Source organism: Mytilus trossulus, chromosome 3 (assembly GCF_036588685.1).
Source record: "Mytilus trossulus isolate FHL-02 chromosome 3, PNRI_Mtr1.1.1.hap1, whole genome shotgun sequence".
NCBI lineage: Eukaryota > Metazoa > Mollusca > Bivalvia > Mytilida > Mytilidae > Mytilus > Mytilus trossulus.
In genome coordinates this window covers 42,052,167-42,076,086 of record NC_086375.1, presented here as the reverse complement: position 1 = coordinate 42,076,086, position 23,920 = coordinate 42,052,167, and the positions used below count along the sequence as shown (strand labels likewise).

General features: G+C 30.9%; 1 protein-coding gene across 1 annotated transcript; it reads right to left on the bottom strand.

Moving 5' to 3' along the window:
- Nucleotides 1-1,619: 1,619 nt before the first annotated feature.
- Nucleotides 1,620-23,920, bottom strand: LOC134711506 (lysosomal acid phosphatase-like). Its single transcript, XM_063572134.1, has 11 exons — nt 23,781-23,920; nt 18,161-18,256; nt 17,822-17,917; nt 16,398-16,550; nt 15,734-15,832; nt 13,841-13,927; nt 8,377-8,503; nt 7,894-7,982; nt 7,317-7,482; nt 5,711-5,824; nt 1,620-2,272 (listed from the first exon to the last, which is right to left on the bottom strand). Exons 1-11 carry the CDS (start codon nt 23,871-23,873, stop codon nt 2,133-2,135), a joined length of 1,260 nt encoding a protein of 419 aa, XP_063428204.1. The 5' UTR covers nt 23,874-23,920; the 3' UTR covers nt 1,620-2,132.

The following is a 23,920-nucleotide window of genomic DNA, read 5'->3' as shown; positions in this document are numbered from 1 at the left end:
CTAATACTTGTAAAATCAGCAAAAGTTTTGAAGTCAATAGACCATGACTGAGGGGGCAGGGCCAAATAATCTCCATGGAAATGAGATGTGCCAATGTTTATACAATTGCATACTAAATATGATTGACCTACCACTTGTGGTTCACCATAAACTAGACCTAATCACAAACTAAAACATTGTTGACGCCGTCGCCGACGTCCGAAACAGCACACCTATGTCTCGCCTTTTGACTTCAGCAAGGCAGGACAAAAATGACAAACAGACAAATAATAGTACAAAAGACACAACATGGAAAACTAAAGTCTATGCAACAATAACCCCACCAAGACATTTGGGTGATCTCAGGTGCTTAAGAAAGGTAAGCAGATCACAAATCATTTCATAATCATAAGAGGTCAATGTGTTATTGTCATTACTTAGTCAACATATTTGCTAATAATTTAATTTTTGATGTAACACAGCTTCTGATTGTTTTTTTGTCTGTCAGCTCAGAGATATACTTTTGTCATGTGACTGCTTCATCAATGTTTTTTCTTAATTTAAAAATGGAATTTGGATTTAAATTATAGGCAATGATTGTGATGATTTTTCTATCTATTCAAATAAATCATGTAAATGTTTGGTAAATTATATCACTTTGTGATCAACAACATAATAATTACAAAAATCACAAATTTAAAAACCATCCTATCAAACAAAAGGAAGTAAAATATACAAAACAGTTTACATATATATCACAATGAATGAAGGCATAAACTTTTATTGATATGTACACATGTATGGCACTTGTATTATAAATCTAATGTGAAATGTAGTCATGTACCTATTCCCATGAAAACAACATGAATTTAATACATTTCATTTAATTTTGAAATGCTGGTTAGGGTTTATTGAAATATTGAGATGACTGAAGTATTGATATGGCAGCTGTTTCCTGGGAGTGTAATGAGCCAATAGATTTACTAAAAATAAATTTTGACAATGAATTTATCTGATGTCTCTTTTAGAGATCTTTGAAATTCAGTTTAACTGCAATAATTTATCTTTAGCTAAGAATAACTCCTGTATGAGACATGAGATGAAATGATCTATAATAATAACTTACATAATTTATAGAATTACAATGCAAAGTATGTATTATGTTCCAATCAGTTATAAATGAGATCACAAGAACAGATTTTGACCAGGAGATCCTAATAAAGGCTATTCCATTAAAATATATATGGGAGGATAGGGAGGGCAGTTTAATGTGGGCCATGGGTCTTTTTTCAGTATGTGTCTATTATCTCTATGCAAAATTATCTAAAAAAGGGTTCTTGGTTGTAGGGATATTTTTAAAGTCCTTTCCAACCCTCCCACATACATTTTAATGGAATAGCCCTAATATCATACTCTATCTACATCAAAATATTTTCACTATGATTTTCATCAGCAGACTAGATATTTTTAATAAGGGCTGTTCCAGAAAATACTATGTCCCCCCCAGGGAAGGCGTTTTTTTTTTAATATTATGTAGGTGGTTGTATTTGAAATACCAAAATGCAAAGGGAGTGCTATTCTAATTAAATTTTATTTCTGTGGGTGGTGGGGGTTAAAAAAAAGTGCCGTCCCTGGGGGGGGGGGGGGGGGGGGGGGACATAGTATTTTCTGGAACAGCCCTAAGGAAGAGCATCATTACCTCAGCTTTAGGTGAGACTCCACTTTAAGTTAAATAAATTTGTGGTTGGTATGTACACAATATTTGTGAATCACCCAATATATATATGGAGACAATGCAAATGCTTAGTTTGAATATTGAATAGGTAAGAAAAAGAATCAAGCATTGAAAGACTGCCAGACAGTAAAATCTTTGACACTACAGGAAAAGTTACTATATTTTTTTCTATTAGACATGCTTAACAAAAATCTTGACAAGCTATCCTTATATTTTGAGATTTTTATGTCTTACACTCATCCAATGTAAGATTTTCAATATCCATACGATGGAAGAAGAAATATTTTTCTATGATATAAGTATCTCAATCCAAAACACTAGTTTTAGTCCTATACATTAACCCTTATACATTATGCCATTGAATCCTACATCACTTAAAATAAAGAAATTGCACTTTTTAACACACAAATAGTTACATTTAACTCTCTGCCATGTCTGTAGGTAACTCCATATATCTATATTGTTTTCTCTGTCGTTGGTAAATACAACACATTGTTACAACTAATAACATCAACAGAAAAATGATGCAGGCCATCACAGAATATCCAAGTATATTATCTGAAATTAAAAATAAACATACACATTTGAATAAAAGAAGATGTAGACGTACCCCTCCTTGAGAGAGTGACCCACTCATAACGAAAAATATATGTCAAACGACACTGCAGAGACTTTTTTTGTTTACACAAAAATTGTGAGTTCCTCAATTTGAGTCTCATTAGGGATATTGACCAATATTTGCTAGTTAAACAAAATCATCACAATAATTTTATTTAATTATTCAAAACAGAATCCCCAAACAAAACTGATATATACTTTTATGAGCTCTTCAAAATTGTCCTATTTTAAAAATTATTTCTGCTTAAGATCTTTGCATTTTTTTTTTCTTAAAACATTTCAAAATTGTTCTGTTTTAAAAAATATTACTGCTAATTCATATTTTTTCCTAATATCTACAAAATATTATGCTGAGAAATTGTTCTCATAGTAAGGAAACTCCCTATTAACACTGGGGTAAAGCTGATGACCGTAACTGCATTCACGGTCATCCCAAGATGTCGGATAAAAAATTAGGTCAGTTTCTGTATTGTCTGTTAAAGTGTTTCTATATCATTAATTTAGTTACAAATCATACATTGATGCGATGTAAATTAACAAAAGATTCACATGGAAATCACTAATTGCTACCGAGAAATGTGCATGAAACAGGAATTTCGATTTGAAAAAATCGCTCAGATGACCGTAACAGAATCAGTACTTCATAACAAGGGTGACTGTAATTGGTTTTAAGATGACCGTAATTTGTAAATGATGACCGTAACTCTTAAAGGATGACCGTCAAATATAAGAAATATCTGTATTTATGTAACCAAGATAAATACCTTTTTTTGTATCTAGTGATTAATCGTGTTGGTATAAACGTATTTATATGAGAGCATTATGATTATCCTATAGGTAGAAGAAAATAAGACGTGCTTCAAATACATAGTTCACCATATGTATTTTTTTTACGGTAGAGGTCATAATTTTTAAAAATGAATTTGCAACAAGACATGCACATGAACAAGTGAGTAAAACATGCAACAAACTTGCGATAAAATGACACCTTACAAGTATATTAATAATAAAAAAAAAAATGCACTGCACAGCCTCCAACTACAAGCCAAAAGATTTATTTTTTATTTTTGGGATTCCTTTTAATGACATATAATAAATACACCTTTTTAAAAATGTGAATGAATGTACACCCATTGGTATTATCTCTGATTAGTCTCCCATTTAAAAAAAAAAAAAATACGACTAAACTAGTGAAGGTGAGCTCCATCAAAATAGATTCTTAAAACAGTCTTGTATGAATAGCGTATCACAAGGGGGAGCTTGGTCAATTTGTATATATACAGAAATGTTATTCATATATCAAGACAAATTCAGATTTAATCTGCTTCCTTTGGAACCATACACATGGGCTCGTTTACTGGATATTCAAATGTTTAATTAATGGGCATTATGTTTTCTGGTCAGTGCGTCCGTTCGTCTGTTCGCTTGTCGGTCTGTCCAGCTTCGGGGTAAAGCTTTTGGTCGAGGAAGTTTTTGATAATGTTGCTCAAAGTCCAATCAACTTGAAACTTAGTACAAATTTTCCCTATGATATGATCTTTCTAATTCTAATGCCAAATACCAGTTTTATCCCATTTTCATGGTCCACTGAACATAGAAAATGATAGTGTATGAGGCATCTGTGTACTAGGGACATTCATGTTTCTTCAACTTTTCGTTGTATCGCTGCCAATTTGTATTAGTTATCAATAAATATTTCATTGTTTACGACAAATATGCAATTTACAAGCATTGTCATGAACCCAAAATATGGTAAATAGTTTAAAAGAAATTTATGAAACATATTTATATCCACTAACCGATCCCCTATTGAGACAAACTCAACAAAAAGCAATGAAAAGGAATACGGATATCTCTTAGAATGACGGACACCCTTTAAAAGTTACGGTCGTCCTTTATAAATTACAGTCAGCCTTCACAAATTACGGTCATCCTTTACAAGTTACAGTCATCTGTTTACCAATCACGGTCATCCTTGTTATATGTTACGGTCATCTTGAAAGTATTTTGATGATGATTAATGGTCATCTTAGCGATTTTTTCAAATTGAATTTCCTGTTTCATATACATTTCTCGGTAGTAATTTGTGATTTCCGTGTTAATCTTTTATTAATTTACATCGTGTTATGGTATGACTTGTAAAGAAAATGATAAAGAAACACTTGAACAGACAATACAGAAACTGACCTAATTTTTCATCCGACATCTTGGGATGACCATGAATGCAGTTACGGTCATCAGCTTTACCCCAGTGATTAAGGTGGGTCATCTGAATATATTTCCTCAGATTGAATTTTCTTATACTTTGTCAAAATGTAATTTTTACCATCCTTTAACCAAAAATATAATAAAAATTATGGGTCAATGGGCTATATATATATTAAGCTACAGTCATGCAAAATTGCCAAAAATTTGCAGAGATTATTAAAAGCACTTTTTTGTGAATAAAAAGAAATGTATGTGATAGAATTTTGAAATAAGATATGAGAAGACAGATTTTATATTATGGTTTTAGAAAATAAAAAAAAAATATGGTGTTACCCAACTTGTTTTCTTGCTACCAGGAAAAAATAAAAGTTTCTTTTAACATTTGCTTCTTAAAATTCACGTAAGGATGAACTTAGGTGAGGTTTGGGAATTTTTGTCAAATGTTCGGACTCCTTCGGATTTTTTCCTTTAATACAGGGTAAAATATTTTGCCTAATAAAGCCCATTTTACTTTTTATAAAAGATTTCAATAGCTCATAAAAGTTCATTTACCAAAATTTAAGCAGATTGTAGATTTCTTTTCTTTCGATTTGAGACCCAAATAATATCAATCCAAATATAAGGTAAAAATCGAAGTCTGCCTTTTCCCACTATTCATAACCCAATATGTTGTCAAATAGGAGCACCATAAAATATCAATATTTTTAACTTATTTTGTTCTTAAACTGATGCTCTTCAACCTAAAGTATTAATTTTATTTTCTTGATATTTTGAAATTTTACCCAAATACATCCTGAAAAATAGTTTCAAACAGAAAAAAAACAACACTAATATTTGGTTCTTGTTAAAATTGTTTCAATAATTTAAATATTAACAAAACTTATTTTTCTCAATTCAAATTAACAGTCTTACACGATCTTACACATCACTCACCTGTTTGTCTTACATATTGCAAATTTAAGCAAAGAACTTACTGACTACTATTTTACAATTCAAGATGGCTTTATACAGTTAAACTACCTTAAACAATCATAACAATCACAACAAGCACTTAGCCAACAAAAGCAAAATTGTACAAAAAACATGTGAAATTCATGTTCGACAATGTGCTACATACTTTACAATTTTTAAAATGTTACTCATGTACTGTCATTTTGTAGTTGTACTTACTCTTAAAATTTTGTTCATTAGCATCTGATAAACCACAAGCCTTTCTCCAATCAGCAGGCATGGAATCATTCAGTATTGTATGAAACTGATCTATATCACAAAACTCGCTGCAACCTAAAAAGAAATAAAAATTCAAACATCTATTAATTATTTTATGCTAAAAAATCATATAATTTTATAATATGGATTTGGTCTATTAAAAGATTTCATCCTTTATTTTTCATGACCCTCTTCTCCATGGATTTTTTTTCTCTCACATACTTGATTTGCATAGGATTTTTTCATTAACAAAAATCATCAGGTTTAAAGTTATAATGCATTGCGAAAAAAGAATATTTTATCAATGAAATTCAAGTCAGATATTCTCAAGAATATCCTTTTCATATTGGATACAAACTTTTTAAAGTCTGATGCAGACATTTAAAATTCAAAGCACTTCAACTGAGGTACTACACAGGGGTCAAAAGGCGTCATTATGGGGTAAAGGGGGTGTCGTTGAAAAGCGTCATTATGGAGGAAAGGGTTAATGAAGTCTTGTTCATTACACCTGATATATCAATATTTCAATTTTTAAATTATCAAAAGAAATAATCAGATCTATCTATTACTGAGCATTATTGCATACAAAAACTTTTAACAAACATCAAGATCCTTGAAACAGATATAAGGTGCACAAAGACTTATATTTTGTTAACAAAATGAATGTTCATGCTACATATTCTGTGAAAATATAAATAAACTCATCATAGAAACCAGGATTGAAATTTTGTATTCGTGCCAGATGGACATTTTGTCTACAAAAGACTCATCAGTGACAATAGGGTAAAACGGTCAAATGAAGTATGAAGTTAAAGAGCATTGAGGATAAAAAATTCATAAACGTTTTGCTAAATACAGCTAAGTTTATCGTATTGGATTTGTAAATGATAATCAGCACACATTTTTAGATTTACAGATAGAACAATAGTCTGAAATCAGCAAAATGTGTAATTTAAAACAATGGCTAAAGAGAATAACAACAATTGCACCAAATAAAATGAACCAACACAACACAATGTGTAAAATAAAAAGCTAATAGTTGAAAACTTAAATATTTAACATAAATACATTATTGGTATAATTAATTTTTCTTTAGATCTTCTCAGGTCATGAATATAAATAGGAAGCCTAACATTTTGACATCATTAATTTCTTTTAAAGGCATTCTCCAACCTTAGTTTCAAAATTAATTCACTAATGATTTTGAAATAACATCCGAGTAAAATGATATATTTTTAAACAAGACACTGCAAATACTGAAAGCTGTGTAACATTAGCATATCTGCAAGCTTTGAAATAGTTCAAAGGTGTGCATTATAACATTCTAGAGAGATACAATTTTTTCATGGCATTTTTGGCTGCACTGTCTTTTACTGTATAAATAGTGTAATATCTCTTCTTTTTTTCTTATAGTATACCGATTGTTGAATTAATAAACCTTTTCCTGTGATTATATTATTGTGTCAATGTATCTAAGATACCAGAAAAAGACATTTTTTTTGTGTAGGGATAAGTGACTGTTAAAATTAGACTGAAAAAAGTAAATTTAAAAGTATAATGTCATTACCTGGAAGTGTCAATGTGACAATATCATCTGTAAATGTATCATTTCTATATAAGATCCTGACTGTATTATTATCATGTAGTTCTATCATTACACAGGAGGAATATGTAGGAGTTCTGTCATTGAATATCTTCATTGTTTTAAGTAAGCCAGCAACTGTTGAATCATGCTAGAGAAAAAATATATATTTAGTTTAAAGATCTAGGATTTTTATTACTCTTCATCAAGATATGCTCAATGATTGGTGTTTTAGAAATAACCCATATTCCATGTTTTAGATATGCCCTATTTTCTTAGTTTTAGATAGGACAAACATACCATGTTTTATACTTTAGATTTGCCTCTGATTCAATGTTTTATAAAATACCACTTATTCCAAGTTTTAGATATGCCCCCTAGTCCTTGTTTTAGATATGCCCATAGTCTAGTATTAAACTATGCCAAATAGTCCATGTCTTTTGTCTCAACTAATACAATGACTTGTTGTCCATCAATGAAAATTATCAATATACTATTTGTAAAATGAATGAACCACCATCATTTTTGTCCAATGAAAACCTAAATCATCTATGTAACTTACTGCAGAATAAACCATTATTTTCTGTGTAAGGTTTGCTGGTGTGTTCAGTTTAGTCTGCATATCTTCATAGATTTTCTTCAATAAATTGCCTACAATAAAGATAAACATATTTGTATTTCATTATTACACTAAAATAAGGCCAAGTTTAGTGTGATCATTTGAGTTTAGAGTGCTGTTCAAAATTGAATTGTCTTGTCTATCAACTATACATTTTATGTGTAACTTAATAGAACAGAAAGTATGAGTGGTATCTATCCAAAAGCAAAACAAGTATAGGAACATTGTTTTTATTTCTGTTCTTCATCTCAAAGTCATAGTGAGGCTTTCAACATGCAGCAAAAACACTCATCTCACTGTAAGTTAAAGACAGCTCCTAGGACTGGATTGAGTGGAAATCTTTGCAAACTGATGACAATTCCACAACTGTGTCTTGTAAAACAAAGCCATTGAGTAATATCATTAAAATAAAACTGGAAAACTTACCTCCTTTTAAAACAGCCATTTCATGAGTAGGGTACCACCATTTCACCTTGTAGGTTTTCTGTATATAATTCAGTCTTTTTAAAGTCTCTGCATTTAGCCAGTCTGGTTGGCTTTTATTATGAGTTTGCTAAAATAATAATGCAATTAGATGACTCACTTTAAGTTTAAGATTTCACTTAAAACCAGTCAATTCTATACAAAATTATCACTTAAAACCCAAATACAAAAGTTTTCTTTTATTTTTGTACCTCCCCCTCAGCATCATAGGAGTTTGTTGTAAATGTGTGTTTTGGTCATTTCCAAGTAACGGAATATTGTTATTATTGTAATAAGAGAGTTTATATAAGTTGACAGAAGTTATTTCTAGTGTTTAGTATATCGAATGAGTAATTAACGTACGTTTTACTTTATGTTATTAGCTGTATCGATTACGTCGTATATGGCGCAACTTTGTCATGTATTGTTCAGAACGTTACCGTTGGGTCAATATTTTAAGCGTGAACCCAAAAGTGTACATTTATGAGTTCTTAACTGGATGAATTAATATGTCTAGATATGTTTATTTATAAGAGTGTATGATTATAAGCTTTTTGAGTCGAGGACTCCTATATTTTATGTAAGCGTTTTACGTTATGTTTTTCTTTCTGCTTAGAATATTTACTTCCGGTATTTTGAAATAAATACAAGTGCAACGTCACGTTCGTCAGTCTTTGCTGTGTTTACGTTTGGCTTGCAGCAAGGCTCATCCCGGGGGGTCCTAGAGGTAAGAAGCAGCGCATTAGCTGTATGCCTTGCATTTATTTGCCGTATTTATCATTGTAATATTTAAGATAATCCCAGTTGACCCGTACGAAAATACATGAGAAAGATTATTATTTTAGTAGTTTCGTCCCGTATGTTTATTATATATTATTGTTGGAATATTGTTCTTGTATGGACACATTTCGTCTGTTTAACTGTTTAATAAAAGTATCATTTTTACTATTGATCATTTATTCACGCTACCAATGATGAGAGAGAACAGACAACAAATTTGACGTCCGTATTTATTTATTACTCCGTGTATTTACTAGTTTTATGAGTATTCGTATTTGCTGGCTTTATAACTATATCAAAACATAGCAAGAAGCAGAAATTACAACAATGGTGGCAGCGGTTTAGTTCTCACGTTTTCAAGGAATTTGGCACGTCTATTTTTAGAAATATATATTTGTACGGAACACACTAAGTGACATATATTGTGTATGGAGTGCAGTTAGCTCTATACATTATATTGTTATAATTGGAATATTTTGGAAAATACAGGAGTGCATTCAGCTCCTAATTTTTTTTAATATTTTTGTAAGGAGGTGCATTTAGCTTCCTAGAGAGAAAACAAATATTAAGGAGGTGCATTTAGCTTCCTATAAAGAAAGAAAATATTTATTAAGGAGGTGCATTTAGCTTCCTATAAAGAAAAATATATATATATAAGGGAGGCGTTTAGCTTCCTAGTAATTATTTATTAGAGAAATAGAGGTGCAGTTAGCTTCTATTGGCATATTGTTGTTTGTTTTAAACATGGATCTTAGGAGTAGAAAAATCCCATCTCAAAATTTTGGAAGGGGGGAAAGTATGAATAATATGATTATTTCACAGAGCGGAACTGTTGAGCCCTGCAATTTAATAGATTTGGGTATAGAAGATGGTGTTCATTTATCCACCTCCAGCCCCGCAGTAAGTCATATGAACTCGCCTGTGCATAATACTAGAACGATTGAGGAAAGTAAAACGAATTGGAATGATAACGATATTATTACGATTCTAACGGACATTCAGAGACAATTAAGAAATCAAAATGATAGATTTTCTGATCTCAAAACGAAAGTTTCTGAGATGAGCACGCAAGTTTCCGAGATGAGCACGCAAGTTAAGCTAAATAAGGAAAATATAGCTCAATTAGCAAAGGGTTACCATGTTGCTGAAAAGAACACCAATACGCAGAATTGCAGTCAAAATAGCATAGGCTTTAACATGACCACAACTGAACAAAATAACCAGGTACCAGTTACCCAACAGTTAGCAGCAGGTCCGTATACACCACGTACAGTCAGTACAAATAATGTAAGAGAAATAAGTCGTGTTCAGCACCTGCAAAGGGAGGAACCAAAACCTAGAAGTCCATTCTTTAATGGAAAGGGTGATTTCAAGGCCTTCTGGACACAGTTTAGTTTACTGAGTAGTAGGTTTAGTTGGTCCAATGACAGACAAATAGAGGAATTAATTCTAAATTGTCTGAGAGATGAAGCCCTAGTATATGTAAATGAGCTTCCTTTGCCATTCCATGAAAATATCGAATGTATTCATAAGGCTATGTCACACAGGTTCGGAGACCATATATTACCAGAGACTTATAGGACCAATCTGCAGTTTATCAAACAGGACCACAAAGAAAGCATACAAGAATATGCATTTCGTGTGGAGAGACTAGTAGGTAAAGCATACCCTGATGTAAATGACTTGGGTTTACTGAACCGTTTCAAAACAGAACACTTTATTAAGGGTCTGCCAGACCAGTCACTAGCTTATGAGGTCCTCATACAGAAGCCAGCAACATTGCAGGATGCCATAAATGTAGTCACATGGCACGAGTGTTGTCGAGAAAATATAAACACAAACTTTAATGTCAGACACTTAAATACTGGTGCAAACTGTATAGCACAAGATAAAACAGAATACTTCGAGGTATGTAGGAGGGAGAATCCAACCCAATATGTCACTCATGCAGAATTTAAAATGGGCTTAGACATCTTGAAAAGGGGGTTAAAAATGGATGTTGAAGACATAAAGCAGGATTTAAATGAGATAAAAGATCTGTTTAAAACTGAGAAGCAAGAAAGAGAAAATTTTGGTCCATTAAATAGACATAATGTTAGGAAGAAAGACCAATTTAATACCAGCAACAGTAACAGAGTAAGTACGTGTTACTCATGCCACCAAGAGGGACATTACAGCAGAGATTGTCCTTTCTCAAGAGGAAAAAGAGGACAACCAGAAAATATGAATACTTTCGGAGGGAACCCGCAGTTTGGATTTACAAATCAGAATTATCAGAAATAGTTAGGACTATATAGCAGATAAGCCTACTGGACAAATATGAGAATATGTTTTTGTGTAGATTCGGATTTTTTATAATGTAGATATGAAACTTGTGTGATGTTTTTTGTCATTGATGTAAAAAGTGATTTATTGGTTTATTGAGAAGACTAGTAATATTAGTTTATACACTGAGTACATTAAGCACAAATATGTAGAGTATACGGTATTTTAGATTTTTGAAAGTATATTGTGGTATTGAAATTGTTTTTGAGATTTTCAGTAAACAGGTGATTTTTTATCAGAATCTGGAATTTGATGATCCTATTGAATTGTTGCTGTTGTTGCAGTAAAAGAAGATTGTTTAATACTATTTTGGTGGGAAGCTGCTTTCGGTGGGTGTATATTGGCAGTTGGGATACTTTAGGTGCCACTTGTGTTTTGGTGCGAGAATAAGTTAAGGCTAATGATTAGTCCAGATTGCATTATACATTTAGGTTACACCATGGTTATGCTGAGCTATAGTCTACACCATTTTAGATATTTCTCGGGGAATACTGATGACTATTTTTTTTATTCTTTTGTTCTAATTTCTATACTTATGTTTTTATGGTGCTTCAGTATCGAAGATAGCGTATATATTTATACGCGGGGTACCCTGGTGGTATAGTACTTGATAGGACATCTGTTGGCTTATGGTAAGCCTGGTGTTTAGAAGAAGTTTAGCTTCATGATGTTTTTAATTCCAGCGTCTGATAGAATGGAGAATTTTGGAATGAACTTTTAATGTAGTAACTGTATATTAGTGCTGTAACTGTATAAAAAATAGAACTAGGTGTTTTCGTGACACTTTACTGTTATATAAGTATAAGAGAAGATATTTATATGTCATGTATGTGGAAGAAAATTTTAGTTAACTTGTTTTGTCTTTTAAGTATTAACAGGCGCAGTAGTTTGTTGATGTATGTTTAAGTCAAAAGATAGCTTAAGTATTTGTTTGTGATTGACAAATTGGAGATGAGTAAAAATTGTTTTATTTGTATGATAGAGTAATATGTACATAGAAATATTGTGAAAAGAATTTTTAGACGTATTGTCAGAATTGCCAAGCCCATATTTCGAGGACGAAATGTATTCTGGGGGAGGGGCAGTGTTGTAAATGTGTGTTTTGGTCATTTCCAAGTAACGGAATATTGTTATTATTGTAATAAGAGAGTTTATATAAGTTGACAGAAGTTATTTCTAGTGTTTAGTATATCGAATGAGTAATTAACGTACGTTTTACTTTATGTTATTAGCTGTATCGATTACGTCGTATATGGCGCAACTTTGTCATGTATTGTTCAGAACGTTACCGTTGGGTCAATATTTTAAGCGTGAACCCAAAAGTGTACATTTATGAGTTCTTAACTGGATGAATTAATATGTCTAGATATGTTTATTTATAAGAGTGTATGATTATAAGCTTTTTGAGTCGAGGACTCCTATATTTTATGTAAGCGTTTTACGTTATGTTTTTCTTTCTGCTTAGAATATTTACTTCCGGTATTTTGAAATAAATACAAGTGCAACGTCACGTTCGTCAGTCTTTGCTGTGTTTACGTTTGGCTTGCAGCAAGGCTCATCCCGGGGGGTCCTAGAGGTAAGAAGCAGCGCATTAGCTGTATGCCTTGCATTTATTTGCCGTATTTATCATTGTAATATTTAAGATAATCCCAGTTGACCCGTACGAAAATACATGAGAAAGATTATTATTTTAGTAGTTTCGTCCCGTATGTTTATTATATATTATTGTTGGAATATTGTTCTTGTATGGACACATTTCGTCTGTTTAACTGTTTAATAAAAGTATCATTTTTACTATTGATCATTTATTCACGCTACCAATGATGAGAGAGAACAGACAACAAATTTGACGTCCGTATTTATTTATTACTCCGTGTATTTACTAGTTTTATGAGTATTCGTATTTGCTGGCTTTATAACTATATCAAAACATAGCAAGAAGCAGAAATTACAACAGAGTTGAACATCTAGGGAGTTTCCGGAGTATTAACAATGTACTTCTATTCTAATTCTTTTTATTTTTCATACTTGATTTGCAGAATCTATTATGGTCTGCTAAGAAACTTCAAAACTACAATTGTGTCTAATGTGTTAATAATGTTAATAACAGAGAATTACAACACATTAAGCCAAAGCATGACGGAAGAAGTACGTATACACTCAAACTCACATTTTCACTTCTTACTGCATTATCTGTATGCATCATGTTGTCTTTTCCTGAAATGTCATAATCCTTATATTTTGCATTTTAATTTTTTTTGGTAAAAAAAAATAAATTGATTTTGCACATACATTTTTTTTTTTAATTGAACAGAAGACTTACCTCACAGAATATTGTGTCTAATATTTTCATCATTCCCTGAAATGTCGCTGGTAAACCAGAATGTTCAGCCACATATTTCACTAAATCCTAGAAAGTAACAGCTTTATGTATTTAAAGAATTGAAATATTAACTAAATTTCTAATTAAGCTGCAACTTACTGCCCAAAATATTTCTATTTTTCTTTTTATTGCACAAAATTCCACCAATAAAAGAAATTTGTGATACAATCTGACTAAAATACATATCATATGTCTAAGCTTTGCTCACAAGCATCTGACAACACCCCATTTTACTTTCTGTTCTGATAATTATAAAAGAGGGACAAAAGATACCAGAGGGACAGTCAAACTCATAAATCAGAAATAAACTGACAACGCCATGGCTAATAAAGGGCTGCGCTTTAGCGCATGATACGCCTGTTGCTCTTTTAACTTGTCTTTTATGCTTTAAATGAATTTATATAATCAACTAGAAATAGTGTGAGCCCTGTCAAATACCCCCCCCCCAAATAATAAATAAAAATGCACAAAAAAATTGGCACTATTAAGGTCAACAGATATAAACAATTTATCAAAGTTGCATAAAATTTTGTGAAAGTGTTAGTTATTGTCCCAAAATTGGAAAATCCCCCCTTTTTTAAGCATAAAAATTCATAACATGGAAATGTAAAATCTGAAATTTATAAAAATTGAAAGGGAGCTTACATCAATAGATATAAACAATTCACCAAAGTTTCATGGACATTGGTGAAAGCCTTTTTGAGTTATTGTCCGAAGTGTGGACGACAGACCCCTTTTTTATGAATAAATAAAGCCCCCTAAATCCAAAACTTAAAATCTGAAATTAAAAAAAAACGAAAGGGAGCTTACGTCAATAGATATGAACAATTCACTTAAGTTTCATGGAAATTGGTGAAAGTGTTTTTGAGTTATTGTCCGAAGTGTGGACGACAGACGGACAACGGTATACCATAATACGTCCCGTCTAAAAGATGGGGGTATAAAAATGAAAAGGACAAACAGACAAACAATAGTACCCTGTTTGTTTATAACATTAGTCTATGAAATTCCAGCCTTCAAATTTTTGTAGGTGTGTCTAATTAATCAAACAAAACCAAAGGGTCCTGAAAGGTCATTAATACAGAAAGTATAATGAAGCATTTTTCAAATTGTTGTTAGCAAAGCTGCAATGCAGGATCTAAATTTTAATTCGATTGATTTTTATAAAAAGCAAAATAATTAATCTATTAAAAAAATATTTCAACAATACTTCACTATCAAACAAGAATTAATGTTTATACAACATAAAAAAAGTTTGCTTGTAAAAAAATCTGAATTTAAAAAAGTTGTTTTTTCACCATCAACACAGACATCTACAGTTAGTTTTGCAATACATGTATGATCAAATGGAACATGAAATTTCAATAAATGATCTTGATTGTTTTAACTAAGTGAATTTGTCAGTACATAAAATTTTCTATCTTAAAAAATATATCTGTTGGTTTTAGTTAACTTTGATCGAGATTTTTTCTATCCTGTTTCTCACTTTTTATATGACCCCTTTCTTAAATTAAGTCTTGCTGTGCACACACTTTTAAATAAGACTAGAAAACTCCATTTATGTACAAAATTAATGGTAGTATTAATGCTGTGGATTTTTATTTTCCGTTGAAGGAGGAGAAATAATATTTTCTTTGAATTTTGAATTTGTGGTTTTGCCAAAGTCTACATACAAGCAAACAGAAATTTTCCTTAGTTGATCTTTTGATTTCCTTGTTTTTTCTATATCCATGCAAAATACAAACGTTGGCTTTTTCATGTACATGTATAATACTGAATTCGCAGGAGTGAAAACTTATATATCTATTATCACAGATTTACATTAGTATATACCTGTGTGTCATTTTTCACTTGGAGGACCTCTGGATCATGTGACATAAAATACTCCATCTTAGACGTAAACACAGGACAAGGATTATCTAAATAAATAAGCTGAAATATATATGTGTAATGAAGTTTAAGTGCAATTTTCACAATATAAACTATATATCAATAATTTTATTGAAAAACCAATCAACATTTACATTCAAATTTTACTCTAAATCAAAGAGCAAAAGTTTATCTGATGTTTTTAAATTATACAATAAAAGAGGACTTGACCAACAATTATAACAATAATTCCCATGCTTTTTCTAGCCAATTCCATATAAAATTTCTATTTAAAAACAACGAATTGTTATTTTCTTTATACTGCAACTATTCCAAATGAAATAATTTTAATAACTACCATTGATTATTAATTCCAGGCCCTGACTGTATATCACAATTTTATGCTGTAATAGTAAAAAATCTCAAATTCAAGTTCAAAATTTAGGGAGAAATTTTACTTGCTATATCATTGTGTTTTTACAGTCACTGTGTTCAAAGTATGGAAGTCCATTTCCATAAATTGTACTACACCTCTTTGAAAAAGAAATTATGCATTTAAAAAAAAAATTCTAAGTAAATAAATAACATTAAAAGTTTTCTCTGTGAGAATATTATTTTAATAACATACATGATCGTCTTTGGTTGGTTCAGTATGTACAGGTATTGGCTGCCATGTTATATTTGTATTCCATGAATCTTCTTTTGTAGGTGGAAATAGTCCCGCTAGCATACAATAGGCACTCATCAATGTACGATCATAATCTGTGCTACGAACATACACCTACAAAGTTTACCATTATAATTTTTCTTTTACCTTATTCAAATATTCTGTGAATATATCAAATTAGAACAAATGTAGATTCTAATACATGTATTACATGTAGTGCTTTACAAATTTTGTCCTCATGAAACTGTTAAAATTTTCTTGCTGACTCTTTTCAGTATTTAAATTTGCCTGTAAAGATCGGAGCTATATCTAACGGTACTAGATTAGGAGGTGAAAACTAGTTTTTTATAATGATTTTATGATTTTAAAGATACAACAAAGGCAAACCTGATCTTTTTCACAGTATTAGAATAAATGTTCTTTTTATTTGAAAAAGAATGGTCACCACATAAGGTGCTGCATTTCTTCACAATGTATAAAAAGCAAAATCAGAGGAAAGCAATGAAATTTTGACCACATTCATGTATATAATTTTGACCACATTCATGTATATAATTTTGACCACATTCGTGTATATAGTTGTAACCACATTCATGTATATAATTTTGACCACATTCATATATATAATTTTGACCACATTCATGTATATAATTTTGACCATGATGGATAGAGATCACATGAATCACACATTGATTATAAAAACAAGAGGCTGTCACTACGACAGCAAACCGGATTTATTAACATTTATTTGTGTCCTGCCAATATCACAAGAACTGTAACTGATGAACATTGAAATTGAAAATCGTCAATATCAAATTTGACATCCATTTTGTCATCTTTATCAACATATTAAAATTTGAAAGCTTTGGTTGAATGTTTCATGAGTAAATGCAACAACATGAATGGAAACACCATTTTTCGATCTTTCAATAACCATAACTGATGAACAGTAAAAGTCAAAATCAACATTATTTAACTTGACCTCCATTTTGTCATCAGTAACAACATATTAAAATTTGAAAAGCTTTGGTAGAACAGTTCATGATTAAATGAACGGACACGACTGGAAAAGCCATTTTTCAATCTTTCAAGAACTCCTGAACGGTAAAAGTCAAAATCGACATTATTAACTTTAATTTTGTTGTCAGTAACAACATATTAAAATTTTAAAAGCTTTGGTTGAACGGTTCATGAGTAAATGCACGGACAACATTTGGTTGCTGCCGCCCGACTGACCACCCGACTGCCCGCTGTACATCCCCAAATCAATAACCGACATTTTTGTCACAAAAATCCGGTTAAAAAAAACATATTTTATGATCTTGCCTAGGCAATTAACATTCTATACTAATACATGCATATTCTACACACTCAATAAATCTTACATCTTTAACATTGAATGTTTTGTTTAAGAATTTGAGGTTATCTCCATAACGTCTTCTTAATATCTGCCCAAGTTGATACTCCTGTTCTTTTCCTTCCTAAAACATACATGTATATAGTAAATTCAAAACAAATTTCAACTAAAATTATACAGTAGGTTTTTTAAAAAATTTTCTACAGAAAGAAGTATCTGCTAATTACAAATAGAGTATTTCTCTTTAAATGGACATCCATTGTGATTATAAATATCTAGAATTTCATGATCATTACATTTTTAACAATGTTCATTGATTTCTACAGTTTTTTTTGTAAACACTTAAGAATATTAGTTGAAGACTTACATTTGTAAGCTGTCCTAGACCCATAGGCCATGATTTTTCTGTATTAGGGTCCTTAGGGTATAGTGCAACAGGACTTCTATCTCCATGACGATATAACTACAAAAATAGAAACATGTTCTGTAAGCCAAGCAATCTTCGTTCATAAAAAAAAAGCAGAATACCGGTACATATATTTTTATGTTGTGTACAAGTAATACAACATGTAATTATTTCCTGGCAATCTTTTAATCAAAGTGGGTGTTAAAAGCCCTATTATTCTGGGCACAGGATGTTTGCGCTTTTTTACCTGTAAAAGCGCAAATGTCCCGCGCCGATTATTCTAGTCTTTCAAAGTTATCTAAAAAGTAGACATGGTTGGTTATGTTAAATAGCCTTTCTTAGCACATCTTTTTCTTCCAAAATTTTATTATTTGACTGATAAATAAGATGTTTAAATAAAATTATGTCATAACTTATTAATTTCATTAAATTTATAGTTTTGAAAAAATTACTAATTGTCTTGTACAACATGCATGACATGTACAAGTTGTATGCATTTGAAACCAGATGCTCCGCAGCGCGTAGCTTTATACGACCGCAGAGGTTGAACCCTGAACAGTTGGGGCAAGTATGGACACAACATTCAAGCTGGATTCAGCTCTAAATTTGGATTGTGATTAAATAGTTGACACAGCATAGGTTTCTGACACAGAATGAATGTATTCAAATGAACTTAAAATTTTTGTTTTCTCTTAGAGCAATTCACTATGCTGTTGAATATTAATCCTCTCAAAAAAATGTTTGAAGAAATTTTCTTTTTATTCATGAAATTTCAAATGAGAAAAATTGAACCCAATTTTTTAATCACATCCCCCTTTCCCTTATTCCAAAACTAATTTCAATTAAAATATTCTAATGGAGTTTGCAACAATTACTACTCATTTAAATACATCATAAAATATTAAGATGTAAAAAAACTGCTTGTTATCACTGAATGGTAAAGATAATTTAAATTTATCAGTTGGTAGTAAAAAGTAAATATACATTGTATATTGTATATAACAAAGATTTAAGTTGATTCTGGACAAAGAAAGATAACTCCAATTAAAAAAAATTCTTGCAGATATTTCTTGCTTTCTTTACTGGACAAAGAAAGATAACTCTTAATTAAAAAAAAATTTGCTATTTCACAATATTGTGAAATTAGATATTTCTAGCCATTGCACAATACTGTGCAATTGAAAAGACTTGCTATTGCACAATACTTAATATAATAATTTTAGATCCTGATTTGGACCAACTTGAAAACTGGGCCCATAATCAAAAATCTAAGTACATGTTTAGATTCAGCATATCAAAGAGGCCCAAGAATTTGATTTTTGTTAAAATCAAACTTAGTTTAATTTTGGACCCTTTGCACTTTAATTTAGACCAATTTTAAAACTGTACCAAAAATTAAGAATCTACATACACAGTTAGATTTGGCATATCAAAGAACCCCAATTATTCAATTTTTGATGAAATCAAACAATGTTTAATTTTGGACCTCGATTTGGGCCAACTTGAAAACTGGGCCAATAATCCAAAATGTAAGTACATTTTTAGATTCAGCATATCAAAGAACCCCAAGGTTTCAATTTTTGTTAAAATCAAACTAAGTTTAATTTTGGACCCTTTGGACCTTAATGTAGACCAATTTGAAAACAGGACCAAAAATTAAGAATCTACATACACAGTTAGATTGGTCATAAACCTTGTGTTAAAATTTCATAGATTTCTATTCACTTTTACTAAAGTTAGAGTGCGAAAACCAAGAATAATGCTTATTTGGCCCCTTTTTTGGCCCTTAATTCCAAAACTGTTGAAACCAAAACTCCCAAAATCAATCCCAACCTTTCTTTTGTGGTCATAAACCTTGTGTCAAAATTTCATAGATTTCTATTAACTTAAACTAAAGTTATAGTGCGAAAACCAAGAAAATGCTTATTTGGGCCCTTTTTGGCCCCTAATTCCTAAAATATTGGGACCAAAACTCCCAAAATCAATACCAGCCTTCCTTTTATGGTCATAAACCTTGTGTTAAAATTTCATAGATTTCTATTCACTTTTACTAAAGTTAGAGTGCGAAAACTAAAAGTATTCGGACGACGACGACGACGACGACGACGACAACGTGATAGCAATATACGACGAAAATTTTTTCAAAATTTGCGGTCGTATAAAAAGTATGGGTCTCAATTTCATATCAAGTCAACTGCTTAACAAACAGTATTGTAATTTGACATAATACATGTACAATGTTATATGAAATAACATGTATAATGCAAATGTTGAACTTCAGATGACATTACTTTTAATGCTGAAATTTTTCCATTTTCAACATTGTACAAAGGGACATATATATGTCATGTATGTTGTACATGTGAACTCAAAAACATTAATAAAACCCTACCATTTGGAACTTGATCTTTATTTGGTACCAATATTAACATAATGTATAAGTTTCAGAAAATTTGGCAGTGAAAAGTGAGTTAAAGTGTGGAATCTGCAAAAACAGGGTGGAAGGCATCCCAGATAAAAAATTAAAATAGCCTTGCATGACGTTGTAATTATTTGCATATTTGAACTATTTTCAACCCTGATCTGTGTAAGGTGACCAGGGGCGGATACAGCAATTTTAAAAAGGGAGGTCCTAACCCAGGACAAGGGGAGGGGGGTCCAACTACATGTCCCCATTCAAATGCATTGATCGTCCAAATAAAAGGGGGGTTTCAACACCCAGAACCCCCCCCCCCCCCCCCCTCTGGATCCATGCCTGGGTGACAATAAGTGCACATGTATCATATATGTAACCATATCATAATATTTGGAAGAGGGAAACTAATTTTTGAGGTAAAAACAAGCATGACAAGGGTGAAATTTACAGTGGGACATAAATGAGAAAAACTAAAAAGTGGGAGTGGTCCATATCGGGTTACACTAATGTCCTGACAATGTCCTGACAGAAATGTAAATGCTTAATACTTTTTTATTATTGGAAGGATTTACTTGAAATTTGGAATCAAGCAAGATGAGAACTTATATTTAATAAATAAAATTTAAAAAAAATTAAAAAATATTTTTAAGAGTTAGAAAACTTGACCTGACCAACTGGACTTTGAAACTACTAATGTCCTGACCGATATGAAACGGCTAAAAAATGTTTTATTATTGACAGGATAGACTTCAAATTCGATATCAAGGAAGATTAATACATTTGATACACAAATATAAGAAAAAATAAGAAAAAATATATTTTCAAGAGTTAGAAAACTTGACCTGACCAACTACGTACTCCCGTGACTAATGTCCTGACCGATGTAAATTGCTAATAACTTTTTTGTTATCTGAAGGTTCGACTTCAAATTTAATGTCAAGGAAGATTCTAACATTGAATACATAGATATAAGAAAAAATATTTAAAAAACTATTTTTAAGTGTTAGAAAACTTGACCTGACCAACTACGTCTTTCCCATGACTATAATGTCCTGACCAATGTAGAAAATGCCTAAAACTTTTTTATTCTTTAATGTATGAATTTCAAATTTAATGTCAAGGTAGATTATAATACTTAATTTATTGATGCAAGAAAAAGATTAAAAAAGATAATTTAAAGAGTTAAAAAAGTTGACCTGACCAACGTTGACTCTGCTCTGACTAATGTCCTGACCGATGCAGAAAACTTTTTATTATTAAAAAAAAATGACTCAAGTTCCTTACCAAGGAAGATGATAGCAATAAATATAGGAATTTATGAGAGAGAAATTAAAACGCTGAAAAAAAATGTTTATTTATTTTTTTGAAATGTTAGAAAACTTGACCTGACCAACTTGCTATTTGTCATGATAAATGTCCCGACCGTTATAAAGATATCAATAACCTTTTTGTTATTTATTGGGATATTACCAAGTTAGGTATCAGGGAAGATTACAACACTTACTATAAGCATGTAAAAAAATATTTTAAACTTGACCTCACCAATGTTTACCTTGTCTTGCAATGTTTTGACTGATGAAGAAAAGACAAATATTATAAAACTTTTTTTTTCTCTATCTAAAGACAGAATATACTTAATTCTTTAAAATATATTGATATTTTTTTTATTTAAACATAGTACATTGTAGTAAAGAAAGAACTTGTATGCACTTTTTATTATTCGTAATATATGTGTATAAGAAAGGCAAAAGACAGTGACATAATAAAATTATATTTCTGTGTGATTCTAACATAATTTTACTTTGAATGCTTGTAAAAACAATATATCGACATCAAAAGAAGCCCATTTCCTGTCCTTATTTATCACGTTTATGTTATTTGACATGTTTAATCCCTCATTAACTAAACAACAAAAAATGAGTGAAATAAATAAGAAAAATATAGTTAAGTAAACACTCCAATTTGTGTTAATTTTAATCAATGTATGTGTGAATAAATTTTAATTATTCATGTCACTGTCTTTGGACTTAATTGCATTCTGTACATCTTTATAATCCTTTCATATTAAATGTAGAAAAGGTGCATTTACTTATATCTACAGCATCTCTAATCACATATCACTTTTCTCAGTGATATTAAACTTAATTATATCCTTTTCAATAACAAAAAAGTTATTGAACCGACATTCATCATGATGTATATAAAGATCAAGTTTTCTTACATTTAAAAAAATAACAAACATTTGTTTTCATAAACTTTTATTATGAATATTATAATTTCCCTCGGTAAGGATCTATAATTAAGTCAATTCTTTCAATAACAAAAAAGCAATTAACATTTTCTACATTGATCAGGACATTAGTCAGTGCAGAGTCGACGTTGGTCAGGTCAAGTTCTCTAACACTTCACATTAGTTTTTTTAATATTTTTTCTTATATCTATGTATTCAATGTTATAATCTTCCTTGACATCAAATTTGAAATCGAACCTTCAAAGAACAAAAAAGTTATTAGCATTTTACATCGGTCAGGACATTAGTCACGGGGGTATGTAGTTGGTCAGGTCAAGTTTTCTAACTCTTGAAAATATTTTTTTTCTTATTTTTTCTTATATTTGTGTATCAAATGTATTAATCTTCCTTGGTATCGAATTTGAATTCTATCCTGTCAATAATAAAACATTTTTTAGCCGTTTCATATCGGTCAGGACATTTGTAGTTTCAAAGTCAAGTTGGTCAGGTCAAGTTTTCTAACTCTTAAATTTTTTTTTTTTTTTTTTTTTTTTTTTATTTATTAAATATAAGTTCTCATCTTGCTTGATTCCAAATTTCAAGTAAATCCTTCCAATAATAAAAAAGGATTAAGCATTTACATTTCTGTCAGGACATTGTCAGGTCATTGTCAGGACATTAGTGTAACCCGTCCATATCTCCAAGTTCCAGTGAATTTTCCATTCAAAGGTTCCATTTCAAGTATAAAGGTGGATAAAACAAACAAAAACTAAGATGTATCATTATACAAGACATAGTTACTCGTAGTTGAGGTTGATACTAACACTGTACAACAGTAAAACAAGGAAGTTCACTCAATACTTTCGGGAATATAAAATGTGGGAGGATTATAATTATATTGTTAATTATATTTTCGACTAAAATTAATAACATACTACTTGCAACAAAACTAGTTCTTGCTTTACTATTGGAATGAATGCAAAAAATATAAAGATATTATTCAGAACAATTTTTTGTTTTGATGACATGGTTCTGATTATCTCCCTTCAATGAAACGTTGTAGGATAAGGATGGC

What these genes read in the sequence shown, in the direction of transcription:
- LOC134711506 (XM_063572134.1), bottom strand. Translation starts at nt 23,873, where the DNA reads ATGTCATCAAAACAAAAAATTGTTCTGAATAATATCTTTATATTTTTT. An exon ending in AAATAATGGTTTATTCTGCA is followed by an intron (nt 7,483 to 7,893) that starts GTAAGTTACATA and finishes TTTTTTCTCTAG; the next exon opens with CATGATTCAACAGTTGCTGG. An exon ending in TGTCACATTGACACTTCCAG is followed by an intron (nt 5,825 to 7,316) that starts GTAATGACATTA and finishes ATTTCTTTTTAG; the next exon opens with GTTGCAGCGAGTTTTGTGAT.